The 13,120-nt window shown below is 53.6% G+C and overlaps 2 protein-coding genes across 2 annotated transcripts in view; one reads left to right on the forward strand and one right to left on the reverse strand.

Moving 5' to 3' along the window:
• MAPK8IP1 (mitogen-activated protein kinase 8 interacting protein 1) overlaps nucleotides 1-10,061 on the forward strand; it is a 47,892-nt gene extending 37,831 nt beyond the window's left edge. Inside the window, exons 6-12 of the mRNA XM_067557620.1 lie at nucleotides 1,933-2,008; nucleotides 3,363-3,535; nucleotides 3,977-4,086; nucleotides 4,281-4,400; nucleotides 6,574-6,644; nucleotides 7,304-7,402; nucleotides 8,682-10,061. Of these exons, the coding sequence (XP_067413721.1) occupies nucleotides 1,933-2,008; nucleotides 3,363-3,535; nucleotides 3,977-4,086; nucleotides 4,281-4,400; nucleotides 6,574-6,644; nucleotides 7,304-7,402; nucleotides 8,682-8,754 (722 nt within the window). The 3' untranslated portion in view covers nucleotides 8,755-10,061. The remainder of the gene's footprint in view (nucleotides 1-1,932; nucleotides 2,009-3,362; nucleotides 3,536-3,976; nucleotides 4,087-4,280; nucleotides 4,401-6,573; nucleotides 6,645-7,303; nucleotides 7,403-8,681) is intronic.
• Nucleotides 10,062-10,539: 478 nt separating this feature from the next.
• On the reverse strand, nucleotides 10,540-12,757 carry FREY1 (Frey regulator of sperm-oocyte fusion 1). The gene is made up of 3 exons (XM_067557621.1): nucleotides 12,336-12,757; nucleotides 11,539-11,606; nucleotides 10,540-10,708 (listed from the first exon to the last, which is right to left on the reverse strand). Exons 1-3 carry the CDS (start codon nucleotides 12,398-12,400, stop codon nucleotides 10,572-10,574), a joined length of 270 nt encoding a protein of 89 aa, XP_067413722.1. The 5' UTR covers nucleotides 12,401-12,757; the 3' UTR covers nucleotides 10,540-10,571.
• Nucleotides 12,758-13,120: the final 363 nt, after the last annotated feature.

A 13,120-nucleotide genomic window follows, 5' to 3' on the forward strand; every position in this document is an offset into this window, starting at 1 on the left:
ATTACCCGTCCCCTCCCAGGAAACATTCACGTGTCTAATTTTTTTCCCCAAAGACTTTGATTACATTCTGCCCAGAATAAAATTCCCATCCATGACTCACAAATTGAAGCAACCTCCAGCCACTCTGTTCAAGCCTCCTTTTGTCTTAGGTAGGGAGGGATTTGTGATTAATTTATCCTTAGTTCTGGTAATGGAAGGGTGAGTTCTCTCAGCCATCAACGAGTCTGTTGTGATTCACCCCGTCATTAGTGCCTCTCTGTTTAACAGTACAAGGCAACAGAAGGAAACTATTTTTGAGGGAGGCCTGTAATTTAGGAACCTCTCTCTCAAATGACCCCAAATATGTTTCTCTAATGCTACCCTGCATCCCCATGCGGCACATCAAATTTCAAAGCAATGCGAGTAACCATTCAGGTTTTAGCATACTTACAAGAGTGGAGTTTTAAAGCATATAAAATGGTGGGATAAAAGAATCTAGCCGGTTTTCTGTAGTGGCCCATGCACAATGTGAAAACACACACTGTTTTGATTGCCGTTCTCAGTTGGGTCCCTGAGAGATTTAGTGGGCACCATGCACTACCTTGGGGTTAAGCTTGACAGACTCCCATTTTGACCTGCATCACATCAGTAGTTTGATCTCCAGACATGTGCAAAAAATCCCTACTTGCACTTACTGCACCAAATAGGACCCCCCAGTCACGTCCCTCTCCGTACCCCCCAGAAATACCCCTCTGGCTTCTACCACTGCCTCCTGCTTGTGTCCTCAGCTGGTGGTTTGCTGGCTGAGAGTAGCATACCGGGGAAAGGGTGGGGATTGTGTAAACCTTCCCACTGACCACCAATCATGTCCCCTCAGCTTGAATTTCCCTCCTTTGGCCGTGCTGCTTGTATTTTCCCTCCCCCAGAAATACACCCTGTCTCCACTAATGCCCCGTTCATATGCTCTGCCTTGGTGGAGTTCAATGGCTGTAAGTCCTGTTCTGATGAACCACAGCTGGTTTGTCAGACAGGGACTTGCAACCAGGAAGCCACCTATGGTGCTCCAGCTGTCGGAGCTGTGGAGACCAGAATCATTTCTGGGGGGTAGGGCTCATTTCTGGCCCTTGAGGTGCCTAAGAAAGCTGCCCACCTTTACCCCACTACAGCTCTGCTGTCCAGTTCCCTGGCCAGGACTCAGCAGAGAGTCTGAGTCCAACTGGGGCCGAGACCAGTTTATGGAGGCCAAACTCTGATCACTTAATTCTCCTGCGACCTATTCTCTTCCTGTGAGTTTTGGGCAGAGTCCTGCCAGCCAGCAGTACCTGCCTGGCCGGTTCCATAGGGCTCCCCACCTGCCCCATGCAGGAGCTATAAAGGGTTTCCCTTCTCCACCTGACAATTGCTCAGTGGTACCTATGCAAAAGCAGCTTGTGGGCCTCAGTCCTTTTGTACACAAAGCCACCAGTGCAGCTACCCCCTTGCTGGTATCCTCAGCAGAGCAGCCCAAGGTAGAATGGGCCCAGGAAACTCAACTTCCCGTGTTGCCCAGTGGGGTCGCAGCAGAGCCAGACTGAGGTGTGCTGTGAGGAAGCTGGCTTTGCTGCCTGGACTGTGCCTATTTCTAGAGGTCTTTCAGCTCCAGTGCTGTTGGTCGGGTGCTATGGCACCAATGTCCTACTGAAGGGCTTTCTGGAGCTTTGTGCCAGGCTGAGCTCTCTGGTCCTCAGGTGAGGAGAGACTCGGTTCTACCAGGCACTCATCTCCTCCGGCTGGCATTGACATGCCAGTCCTGAACACAGCACCCCCCTCTGTGGATACCACATACGGGAGCCCTATGGTCCATGCCAGGGCGCAGCTGCTCTCAGAGAGGGTCCAGAGAGCAGTCTCCCTCCCTCGCTCGCTCGGAGAAGCAGGTCTCCCTGGAGGCTGTAACCTTCCCCTTCGCATTCACAGGTGCAGAATCGTTTGGGCTGTTCTCCTGTATGATCAATGGGGAGGAGCAGGAGCAGACTCACCGCGCTGTCTTTAGGTGGGTGCAGACACACCCGACACCCCAGGCCACTGAGCTTTTCTTCACAGAGCACTTGTCCTGCCTGTGGTCCAGAAGGTGGGGGGCGGGGGGCCCTTCCTCACACCAGCTGATGCCTTATGCCTGGCTGGACTGAGCCCAATCCAAACCTCTGCTTCCCTCTCACCAACACGCTTCTGAGGGAGGGAGAGAACCCGTGGCCCAACTCTTGTAATTAGCCTGTATCCATCCCACTTCCTGCTGTTGCACAAGCTAAGCAATATCATGCCTGGTCACTATGGGGTGGGAGACCTCCAAGGAAATCCAGAAGTGCTGTGGGTGATTCAATAGGGGCCACTTTCAGTGCTGACCTCAAAGCTCCAGGGTGGTACTGAGGGCACTGTGCACACCGTGGTCAATAAGGATCCCCGAGCTCTTTACTCAAGCCCTGGCGTGCTGGCCGATTGCAGCTCTTGGGGAGCCAGTTTGCCTGTTTCTGTTGGACAGAGTGTGACACGTTGCAGTCGCAGGCGGTATGTTGGGGATCAGATGGTATTAAATCTGTAAATGGTTTAGGTAAGACTGTGCTCCACTCCAGGGGGGAGGGGTACCACAGATCCAACAGGAACTAAAAGCAGTGGGGAGAGTGATTAAGGCAAGTCCTGGAGACCCAACAACTCTAAAGAGAGAACATCCTCTGCAGTGGCTTATGTGTACTGGTTCAAACTGGGTCTCCCAGAGACTGAGACACACAGAGGGCTTTTGGTATAAAAGGATGAGCTTGAACCGCTTCAGGGCCTTCTTTCTGATCCAGGAAGTGGACAGGACCTTCTCTCCAAGGGGTCCCCAACCTTCGCGGAAGGGTTGGGAAGACTTTGGCCTATTAGGGCTCCATACGACTGATCGGTGACTCCTTCTATGTTTAGTGTGTGTTTAAATGGGTTTGTTGTTTTTATTGTGTTTTCTCTGTAATGCTTTTACCGTGAGAATAACTGTCCTTGCTTAGAAAGAGCTGTGTGGTAACTTGTAGCTGCTGGCAATGCACTGCTCTCGGCCCTCGGGGAGAGACAGCAACACACTGGCACTGGCCATTAGACAGACTGGCTTGCAGGGGATATCACAGTGTAAGGCAGGGAGCTGTGCAGCCTTAAAACCCTGGGCAGAAGGGACCGGGACAAGGGCCCTTCCTAGAGACAAGTGACAGCTGGAGACCTGACTGGGTACTCCTGGAGTGGACCATGGAGGGGGTTTGGGGGGAGATACAGGTGCAGTTACCCTGAAACTGTGGCACAGAGGATTCTCCATCACTCCCTGTCCCTAGCTGCTAAGCAACCAGTGCTTCTGGTTGGCAAAGTGCTGGTGACTCCCTCCTCAGGTTTGTGCCTCGTCACGCGGATGAGCTGGAGCTGGAGGTGGACGACCCTCTGCTGGTGGAGGTGCAGGCAGAAGATTATTGGTACGAGGCCTACAACATGAGGACAGGTGACCGGGGCATCTTCCCTGCTTACTATGCGATTGAGGTCACCAAGGATCCTGACCACATAACAGGTACTGGGCCCCTCTCTACAGCTCTGCTATTTCCCCTCGGTCCTAACCTGCAGCATGCCCCTTGCTATTTCAGCCTCCGGTGTTTCCTGAGCAGAGGCTGCCAGTTGTGCCAGTCTTGGTGGGGAGGAGGGAGGATTATGTTGTGCACAAACTTGAACGAAGAAGCAAGGAGAGACCTAGCCAACTTCTGTTCATAGCTTCAGAGCCTTGTCCCCCAGGGCCAGGGCCTCTGCCTGCTTGGAACTTTAGGAAGGGTGCATCCCTAGGCCTGAGACACTATGGGCGTGTGTGTGGTTGTGTGAATGCGCACTGATGCCACGATTGGAGTATTGCATGTGTGTGCACATGCCTGCTCTGATGCTGTGAAGGAGAAGGGTGCTGATATGGAGGGGCGGGGGGCGGGTTTGCACATTCTCATCTGCCTTGGGCTTTATCTTCCAGCCCTGACCAAGAACAGTGACTGGATGGATCAGTTCCGGGTGAAGTTCCTTGGTTCAGTCCAGGTTCCATATCACAAAGGCAATGACGTGCTGTGTGCGGCTATGCAGAAGGTATAGCAGCCCCCAAGTCCTGGCCTCCCCAGGGGGCAAGGAACCTATATTCCTGCCTGCAGAGCAAAGTGCTTCTTGGGAAGATGTAGGAGCAAGGCGATCATTTCCCTGGGAATGGGAGGGGGCAGAGACCTCATTTGGGGGGGCTCATGTGGTTTGTGGGTGCCATAGTCTGTCCCTTTGTCTCCTCCCAGATCGCCACCACCCGCCGCCTCACTGTGCACTTTAATCCACCCTCCAGCTGCATCCTGGAGATCAATGTGCGAGGAGTTAAGATTGCTGTGAAATCTGACGACTCCAAGGAACACAACAAGGTAACAGACCCCCAGCCCTCAGCTCTGCTCACATACATCTCAGGGCTATCCCTGCTCTGCCTGATCACATTCCCAATGCCCAGCATCTCGCCCTCCAAATCACAGCTCCAAATTAGCTCATGCCCACTAAACCAGGGACAATATTCATCTACACAATGAGATGTCAGTGATTTGCACCTGTCCCTGATTGGTTGTTCCTGTGCCCCAGCAATGCACCCTGAGGGGTTGGAATCTATATAGTAGGATCCACTCCTCCCAAGCACACCAGAGATCCACCCTCCCAGGGCCTGAGCAGAGTGAGATCCACCCTTCAAGGGCCCTAGCACCAAGATTCAGCCTCCCAGCCCGTGAGTGCACTGCTTCACTGGAATGTGAATGAGCTGAGCTGCTGTGATAATCTGTGAGCTGTTTCTAAACCCTTCTTGCTACTATTTTGAGTGGTGCTCTTGGATCTGAGCAGCAAAGCTCTTTAGATGGACATTGGAGGCTTCTGATTAGCGTTCCGCATAAGTAGCCTATGCAGAGCCACACAAGGCCTTTCAGGCAAAGGCATTCAGAAAGCCTTCCCAAATGGTGAAGCGGTTACCCTGCTGGAGTAATTCGAGGGTGCCGGGCGCGAGGGGCTGGCATTCTTACTCGATTTGGATGATATTTAAGGGACGCTGTCAACTTGATTATTTCTAAAACTAATATTTTAAAAATCCATTTTCTGATAGGACCCCTTTAAACAGTTGGGCCTGAGTGAAGGATTTAATTCCTATTATTATTATTTTGTATTACCATAGTGCCTAGGTGCCCTATTCAGGGATCATGAGCCCCTTGTGCTAGGTGCTGTACAAACAAAACAAAAAGACGATCTCTGTCCCAAGAAGCTGACAGGCTAGGTATAAGATGAGACCACAGTGGAATACGAGGAAACAATGAGACAACACTGGTCAGCACGATAGGCAGTTGTTCTCAGCACACCAGCAGCCTAACTGTTGTCTGGTATTTTGTAGGTTGTCATAGCGGAGGAGTTTTAGGGAGGATAATGACTTGTTAGTTTTGCAGATGTTCACAAGGAGCTCCTCCCAGTCAGGTGGGGCAGCACAGGAGAAAGCGCAAAGGTGCTTGTTTGAAAATGTAACAGGTGGGTGATGCAGCATTCTGAATGGGTGTGAGCAGGGCAAGGTTGCATTTGTCACTGCCAGCATCAGAGCCTGGATGAGAGTTTTAGGGAGAGATGGGAATGGCAGCCTGGGGCACGCGTCACTTGCTGGTGGAGTCTCCGGTGGATTCTCTGTACCTTGAAATATTTAAACCATTATTTGAGGACTTCGATAACTCAGTCATAGGTTAGGGGTCTATTACAAGAGTGGGAGGGGGGTGAGGTTCTGTGGCCTGCATTGTGCAGGAGGTCAGACTAGATGATCATAATGGTCCATTCTGACCTTAAAGTCTATCTGTATCTATGAGATGCACAAAGGAAACACAAAGGAACTGAGGAAGAATTGTGTAGCTTGAAAGCTTGTCTCTCTTACCAGAAGTTGGTCCAATAAAAGATATTACCTCACCCACCTTGTCTCTCAAAGGAAACACACACGCACACGAGAAAATGCTATGCTGGCTGTGAATGCTAATAGCTGTCAGTGATGGGAATCATGGGCCTAACCTGTAACAAAAGCAGCTATAATCGTTCCAAGAAGAGATGTGATTTCACAAGTAGACCATGCCCCTTTAGAGTTCATGCCAGTCAGAGGTTCAAGCTACCAGCTAGAGCCAGGAAAAGTGCCTGCAAATGCAGTGCAAGCTTCCCCCAGCTCTGACAATGCACCTCAGCCCTCACTCACAATGGCCCCTGAAATTCCAGTCCCGGGCTTTACATACATTTCATGCACCTCAATCCTGATATGTTATCCCAGCCCTGGAGTCTTACCACAGCCCTGGCCATGCCTCCCCAGTCCTGGCCAGCAGCACCTTGCAGTACTGCAGTCCAGCCCTCCGCAGAGCAGTCACCAGTTGTATCCAATTGTGTATGGAGGTTTGTGATGGGCACAAATGGGGTCAGGCCAAGAGACACTTGCATGTGGGACCTGATTCTGGACCTCCATGGGTGAGAGAGAGGCAGTGTGTTACCCTCCTGTGCCCCCTAGAGGGCAGGCTAAGCCTGACAGTTCTTTTCTCTGTCCCACAGGGAAATAAATGTAGCCATTTTTTCCAGCTGAAGAACATTTCCTTCTGTGGATACCATCCAAAGAACAACAAGTGAGTGCTCCAGGGGTCAAGTGCCTCCACGCCAGATCCTGGGGCGGAGAGGCCCCTTTCCTTCTCAGACTGCTCTCTACTTATTGTCTCTGGGAGCAAGAACAGGGAAGGGGTCTTTCCAGCTGTCTTTCTCTTCCTCTCTATGGGTTTCCCTTCCCTGTAAATGCTACCCACCCTTGCCTGCATCTTCAGGCATGGACCAGCCTTGAGGGTTTGATGCTTTCGGCCCCAGGATGTTGCGAGGGGTAATGGGTATTTGCAGTGGGTTCCAAAGATGGGGAGGTTAGGAAGGTGTTGTGTGATTGTTAGCGGACCAAAGCTGAGTCACTGGACAGTGGAAGGGCTTTTCCTGTTGGAAAATTTCCCCTTTTATCCCCATTTCACCATGCTCAGGGCTGGGCATCACAAGTGACTCTTTGGAGACCTTCTTTCTTGGGGCTCCCCAGCCTAATTTTTGTCCCGCAGCCACCAGAATTAGAGTGGCTGGATCCCGGTTTCCATGCCCTTTCCACTCCCCAGCCTGTCAGGCCCTGATGTGAATGCTTCCTGGATCCTGGGCTGTAGCTGTAATGGGCATGCAGCCTGGGCAGTGGCCTCCTTTCCAGAGCAGCCCTGTGCATGGCCTCAACTCCAGCCTCACCTGCTCTCTCCTCTCCCAGATATTTTGGGTTTATCACCAAGCACCCAGCTGACCACAGATTTGCCTGTCACGTCTTCGTCTCCGAGGAGTCCACCAAGCCGCTTGCGGAGTCTGTAGGGTGAGTCCAGGGGGCGGCTGGAAGAGGGGATAGATTTCTTCTCTAGGGCAGCAGTCTCCAGTCCCTGCTGCAGGCTCCACTTCCTGCCTCTGTTATGAGACGAGGCTGGGCTGTGCTCTGGGGCACTGCTGCCTTGTCTTGGATTTTGGTGCTCTCACCTGCTATGGACCCCGGGCTATGGACTGGAAGCACCCAGCTGAACTGCGGGTGGGGCGCGCTGGTTGAGGCAGCAGGAGAGAGTGAGGATTAGGCTACTTGAATTCCCAAGTGTTTTCCATGGCAGTTGGGTGCTGCATAGAGCAGATCTGGGGGCTGACGTCCTCTAGGGACAGGGGCCAGTTAGAGAGAGACTGTTGCATGGTGGCTCTCTGACTTGGACCCTGAACCTAGACTCAACAGCTGATTTCACAGGAGGCACCAACCAGCTGAGGCAAGAGTTGTCCAGACCAGGTTTGGAACTGCTGTTCTGTGCCGCTCCATGCTGCTGAGTCCCACACAAATACTCTCATTAGTGACACCACGGGGCTGACCCGAGTCATTCTAGCTACTTGGTGTTGAGGCCTATGGATTTCTGTCCCTGCCATTTCCCCACAGCTGTGGGATGTCAGATGAATGGTGCAGGGATGGATTTGGCATCTGTGCCTCCATTCACACACCACTGCTGTGTGTGTGTGTGTGTGTGGTGGGGGGGGAGCAAAGAAATAGAGGGTTTGCAGAACAGCACCAGGCTAAGACCTTTGTCCTCTTACTGCCCAAGAGCTGTACAGCCGCCTGGAATCCTGGGAGTTCACAGCTGGAATGGGCTGCTTCAATAACCCACCGTTACAGGAACAAGCCTGTGCTGGGTTAAAGGGAACCAAACCCTGCCAGCACAGAAACAAGCCCCGGCTACAGGACCTGAGCCTCTTGGGGACAGGATGTGCAAACGGCGTTACACAAAGGAGTAACAGGGATGTGTAGGAGACTGAGGGATTGCTGCCGAAGGGAAAGTGGGGGAGACCATCATTGGAGATATTCCAGAGGGACTGACCGAGCCTTGGGAGATAGACAGTAGGGGCCAATCCTGGCCGGGGCCCCAGGGGATAGACTGGATAGCACCTAATGGGGTCTTTCTAGAAGCTTCTAGAACGCTATGAAAATAAATCCCTGAATTCGGATAGGGGCTGTGGAGGCCTGCTCAGAATCCCCGACCAAAGGGGGAGTGAGCATGCAAGGTACACGTGGCTTAGATGAGGGAGTGGCAGACCCCCCTCAGCCTGCTCTCTGCTCTGTCTTGCAGGAGGGCTTTCCAGCAGTTCTACAAGGAGTATGTGGAGTACACGTGCCCCACAGAGGACATCTACCTGGAGTAGGGGCCGGGCCAGGCGCCCTTCTGTACAGACAGGGCCAGTGAACTCACCCATTTCCCATCATGCATGGACAAACTGCTTTGAGACTTGAGGAGGAACGGAACCGGGGCCCGCTCCCTTGGTGCATGGAGCACTGCCTCTTTTCAGGACTCCCCTTCCTCGGGTTGGGGGATGGGAGGGGAGGGGCTGACAAATGGGGTTTATTGTAAAATACTCCTTTAGTTTATTATATTGAAGAAGAAGCACCAATGCCACAGGCTTGGCTGTGATGGCCCAGGATGGGGCATGGTTGTGGGCTCTCTAGGGGGAAGAGGCGGCTTGGGGCAGGAGTGCAGCCGTGGCACTGGTGCTGGCCTAGGACAGAGCAGGCCCTGTCACTGTGTGAGTGAAAGGGCTGGCCTGGTGTGAGGGGAGAACATTTGTAACCCTCCCTCCTGGGGGCTGGAGCAAGGACTCCTCTTGGCCTGGCTCCAGCCTCAGACATCTTTCTCTAGCTCCCTTTCTTGGTCCCCTGGGTTGATTTTTTTGACTGCAGGGCAGCACTGAACTCACACTGTGAAGCCCCATCAGCTGCAGAACAGGAGCAGGCCAGCCCAGACCCTGACTGAGGGGAAAAGGAGGTAGCTCTGGGGCCCCCAAGGGACGGGAGCATGGGCATGGCAAAGAGAGGTGATGGGTATTGCCTGGAAGATGGACTCACCCCTGCACTCGTCCTGGGAGGGAACAGCAGCCCGGTTTGTAACCTTCCTGCCATTCCCACCAGGACAGCCTGAGAACCCTCTGCTTTCCAGGAGTGAGCATTAGCCTGGGCTGAGACTGTGGGGCCCTGTTTCTCCTTCCTGGAGAGGAGTGATTTTCTGAGGAGGAGGAGCTGGGAGCAGAAGTCAGTCAGTAGCGTCCCCCCCACAAGCTGTAATGGTGGTACAAGGACAGCTCTAGTGGAGTCCCCCTGCCCTTGAATCTCCAGCTGGGAGGAACTCCTCTGCTCCTCACCCTGCCAGCTGCTGGGCCCAGAAGCTATGGGCTACAAGTTTGAAAGTCGGTGAGATGCTGAGAGGCAGTGGTGCTGGCCCATCCACACTGGGATGAGTGCAACAGGAATTGCTTCCTGGCCTCCAGGATGGCACTGGCCCCATCATGGGGAAGAGGCACCAGGGCCCTGAGAGATAAGCAGGAGTAGCAAGGGTGTAAGGACTGCAATGAGCTGCCCTACTAGCTAGGGCTGAGATTTCTCCCCTCCCAGGTAGGTCTCTGGGCTTCAGCTGGATCTGCTGTCGTGACAACAACTATTAAATATAAACTTTCCTGGAGCTGAACTACATGTTTCTGTATGTCGCACCAGAACACTGGGTGAGGGCTTCAGCTCTTCTGTCACACCCTTGCTGTAGGAGCATCCTCACTCCATCCAACTTTATCCTTCCCAGGGGCCTCTGCTCCCCTCAGAGAGCCCCACCCAGCTCCTCAAGCCCAAGGGTGAGGGAGCATCAAGGCAGAGCAGCTGAGAAGACAGCACACAATGCCTTTCTTAGTACGCTGTGCTTGGGGTCCCTCCCCCATGCAGGAGACGACAGGTAATCTTCATTATGGGGACTTCAGTTACTCCCTCTCCAGCAGTTGAAACATCCATGCACCTGAAGGGACTAGTCTGGAGCAGGGGGGTCCTGCCTTCACAAACTCACACATACACAACCCTAAGCAACCTCTCAACTGGTCTCGCTGTACAGTGCATCTTTATAAAGCAGGCGGTGCACAGGGCCACAGCAGGAGTCCCTACCCCATGGGGTTCGTGGAGACTCCACTGCACCAAGTGTCTGGGCTGCTCACAGTCTGTCGTCATCATAATACTCTGCCATGTCTGGCTCATCACGCTTGCTCTTGTGTGCTTGGGACAGGCCTGCTGGCTGCTTCCGCGGTGCTTGAGTCTGGAGGTGGGGGTACTTTGGTTTAATGCCATAATCTATGGAAAGAGGGAGAGAAACGCAGGGCCCAAAACAGCCTCTGCTGTGGAGAAACTGCCTGCAGCCACTCATGAGTCAAGTTTGGATCTAGCTCCTGGGGTGGGGGTGCTTTTGGGAGCTATGTACACTAAAGCAGGGCTGTGCGGTGGTAGCACCCCAGCCCAGGCTGTTCCTAGTGCAGCGCAGGCATCACCCTGTGGGAGCAGCAACTTCTGCACCATGCATGAGACTAGCCAGCACTAGCATGGGCCTAGTAGTGTTCAGGCACTGGGAGGGAAAATCAGCACCAAGGAGGAGGAGGGTGGCTTGAACTGACTGGGTGAGCTAGAGCTGCCAGTGATGGAAGACCCTGCTAGCTCAGTGATGCTGCGTCATTAATAGTAGCCTGTGACATAGTCACTCACTCCCCACACCAGGGAATTAGAGCTGCTTTCCTCAATTGAAATCGGCTCCCCATGGGCGAATAATCCTTCCTTGGCCCCAGCTGAGCCCTGCTGAGGCTTTGAAGCAATCCCTTATGTGGCAGCCCAGGCTCTTCCATGCTCACTGTGGGAGGGTGGGGGCAGGAAGCGTGTCCTTGCCCCTGGAAGCAGGAGCACAGCACAAGGCTTGAATTACAGTGACCAGCCCCCAGTGAGCCCATGAGGGAGCCAGTGTCTTCCCCTCATCCCATAGTGAGCCTTCCTCCCTCCCGTTCCCTGGGGGGGGGGACTGGGCTTTGATGGTGCAGGAGGACGTGCAGCTGCTGTGTGCCTTGAGCAGGCCAAACAGGACGTGTCCATGTCCCCATACCCCCCACGACATAAGCGCAGCGTAAGTAAGTTAGTACCGTCCACCAGGCCGAAGTGCTGCTGTGGGAGCTCCAGAGGAGCAGAGAACTCCTCGGGGACTGAGTGGCTGAGCCTGCAACACAAACACAGGGTTAAAGGAGCAGGATGCTCCTGGGGCTGATACATTCACTGCAGTCTCTGCCTCCAGGGGCAAGGCTGGGGCTGCCTGAGCATTTCCAGATGAAGCTCATGGCTCTCTAGGAACAGCCACCTCCTCAGCGTGGGTTCTGTCCTCTGGTCTTAGGATGCTGGGCATACCAGCCGGTAGCTGGGGTGGAATGAGAAGGTGGGTAATTGCACTGAGCCTAGGAGCGACTCAGACTACTGTTGTTAGAGCTGAAATGGTGGCGCAGTAATGCGGGGTGGGGGTGGCTCCAGGAAACAGGTTGATCGCCCGTCATGTGGGCAGGGTGACTTGTGCATTGGCTTCCCTCAGTAAGGGAGGATGCATTGCACAGCTTGCAGTGGTGCAGTGACAAAAGAGGGCTCTGAAAGGAACAGCACCCCCCCCCCCCCCAGGGTTGGGGCGGGGGCATTGTGTAAGGTGCAGCACCTAGGCTGTGCACACACTGGCTTAACTGCATAGTCCAAACAGCGCAAATCCCAGCATTTTGGCCTAAACTTTTGAACCATGTGCTCCCCCCCGCCCCCCCGGTAGCCAGCTCACCTGCTCCAATTCCCAGATGGGGATTAGCACAGGCTCAGCTCAGCTCATGCCTGAGTCTCCTGCATGTTTTCTGGGGCAGGCACCCAGGGGAGAAGGGAGTGGGCACAAACCCTGCAGGGGCCATGTTACCTTTGAAGAAGTGGCACAGAGAGTACAGCCCCCAGCAGGAGTGGCAGCAGGAGGTGCAGCTTCATGGCACCCAGCCTAATTAGGTCCTGTCCTTGCAGAAGCAGGCTGGACTCAGACTATCCTCCTCTTCTTTCATTGGTTGTCATTGATGGAACATCATGGTCCCTACAGTGACATCACAAAAGGAGCTAATAGATGAAGTAGCAATTGCATTGGTAGCAGGAGGGCTGGGTACCACATAGGGAGATGCTAGCAGAAGGCGAGGCCTGGAGGTATAGCAGCAGAGACAAGCCTGGCACAGAGCAGCAGGCTGGGGATGATGCAGGTGTTAGAGCAATTATGTACGTGTCTGGCCAAAAATGTTAGCGCCTTTGAATGTAATTGTGATGGCAACAGCCATCTAGCCCATTCAGCCTCCACACGGCACCTACCACCTCACATCAAAGCAGCCCACACAGAGACTTTGAGAGACTCTCTGAACTGGGAGAGTGGGGGAGTCAGCATGGAGCCAGCCCCATAAGCTAGTTTAAAAAGGCTATCCTGCACGAGCTCCGAGCCTTCTTCCTGCTGGAGGCCAGCGACAGCTGGCAGCAGCAGTTCCCCTTCTAGCACCTGATGGGAAGAATCTTTAACACCCAGGGTCCAGCCCCAGACTCCCAGCTAAATCAGAGGTGGTAGCTAGCTAACTCTGCTGTAGAGAGCCGCACAAAGATTTGTAGTTTAATTGGCTGGTGGGGCTTGCTGATATCAATCTACAGTCCTTTAGCTGCCTTCCAGCTCCTTCT

This window comes from Emydura macquarii, unplaced genomic scaffold (assembly GCF_026122565.2).
Source record: "Emydura macquarii macquarii isolate MOO-44397 ecotype Brisbane River unplaced genomic scaffold, CSIRO-AGI_Emac_v2 contig_1876, whole genome shotgun sequence".
NCBI lineage: Eukaryota > Metazoa > Chordata > Testudines > Chelidae > Emydura > Emydura macquarii.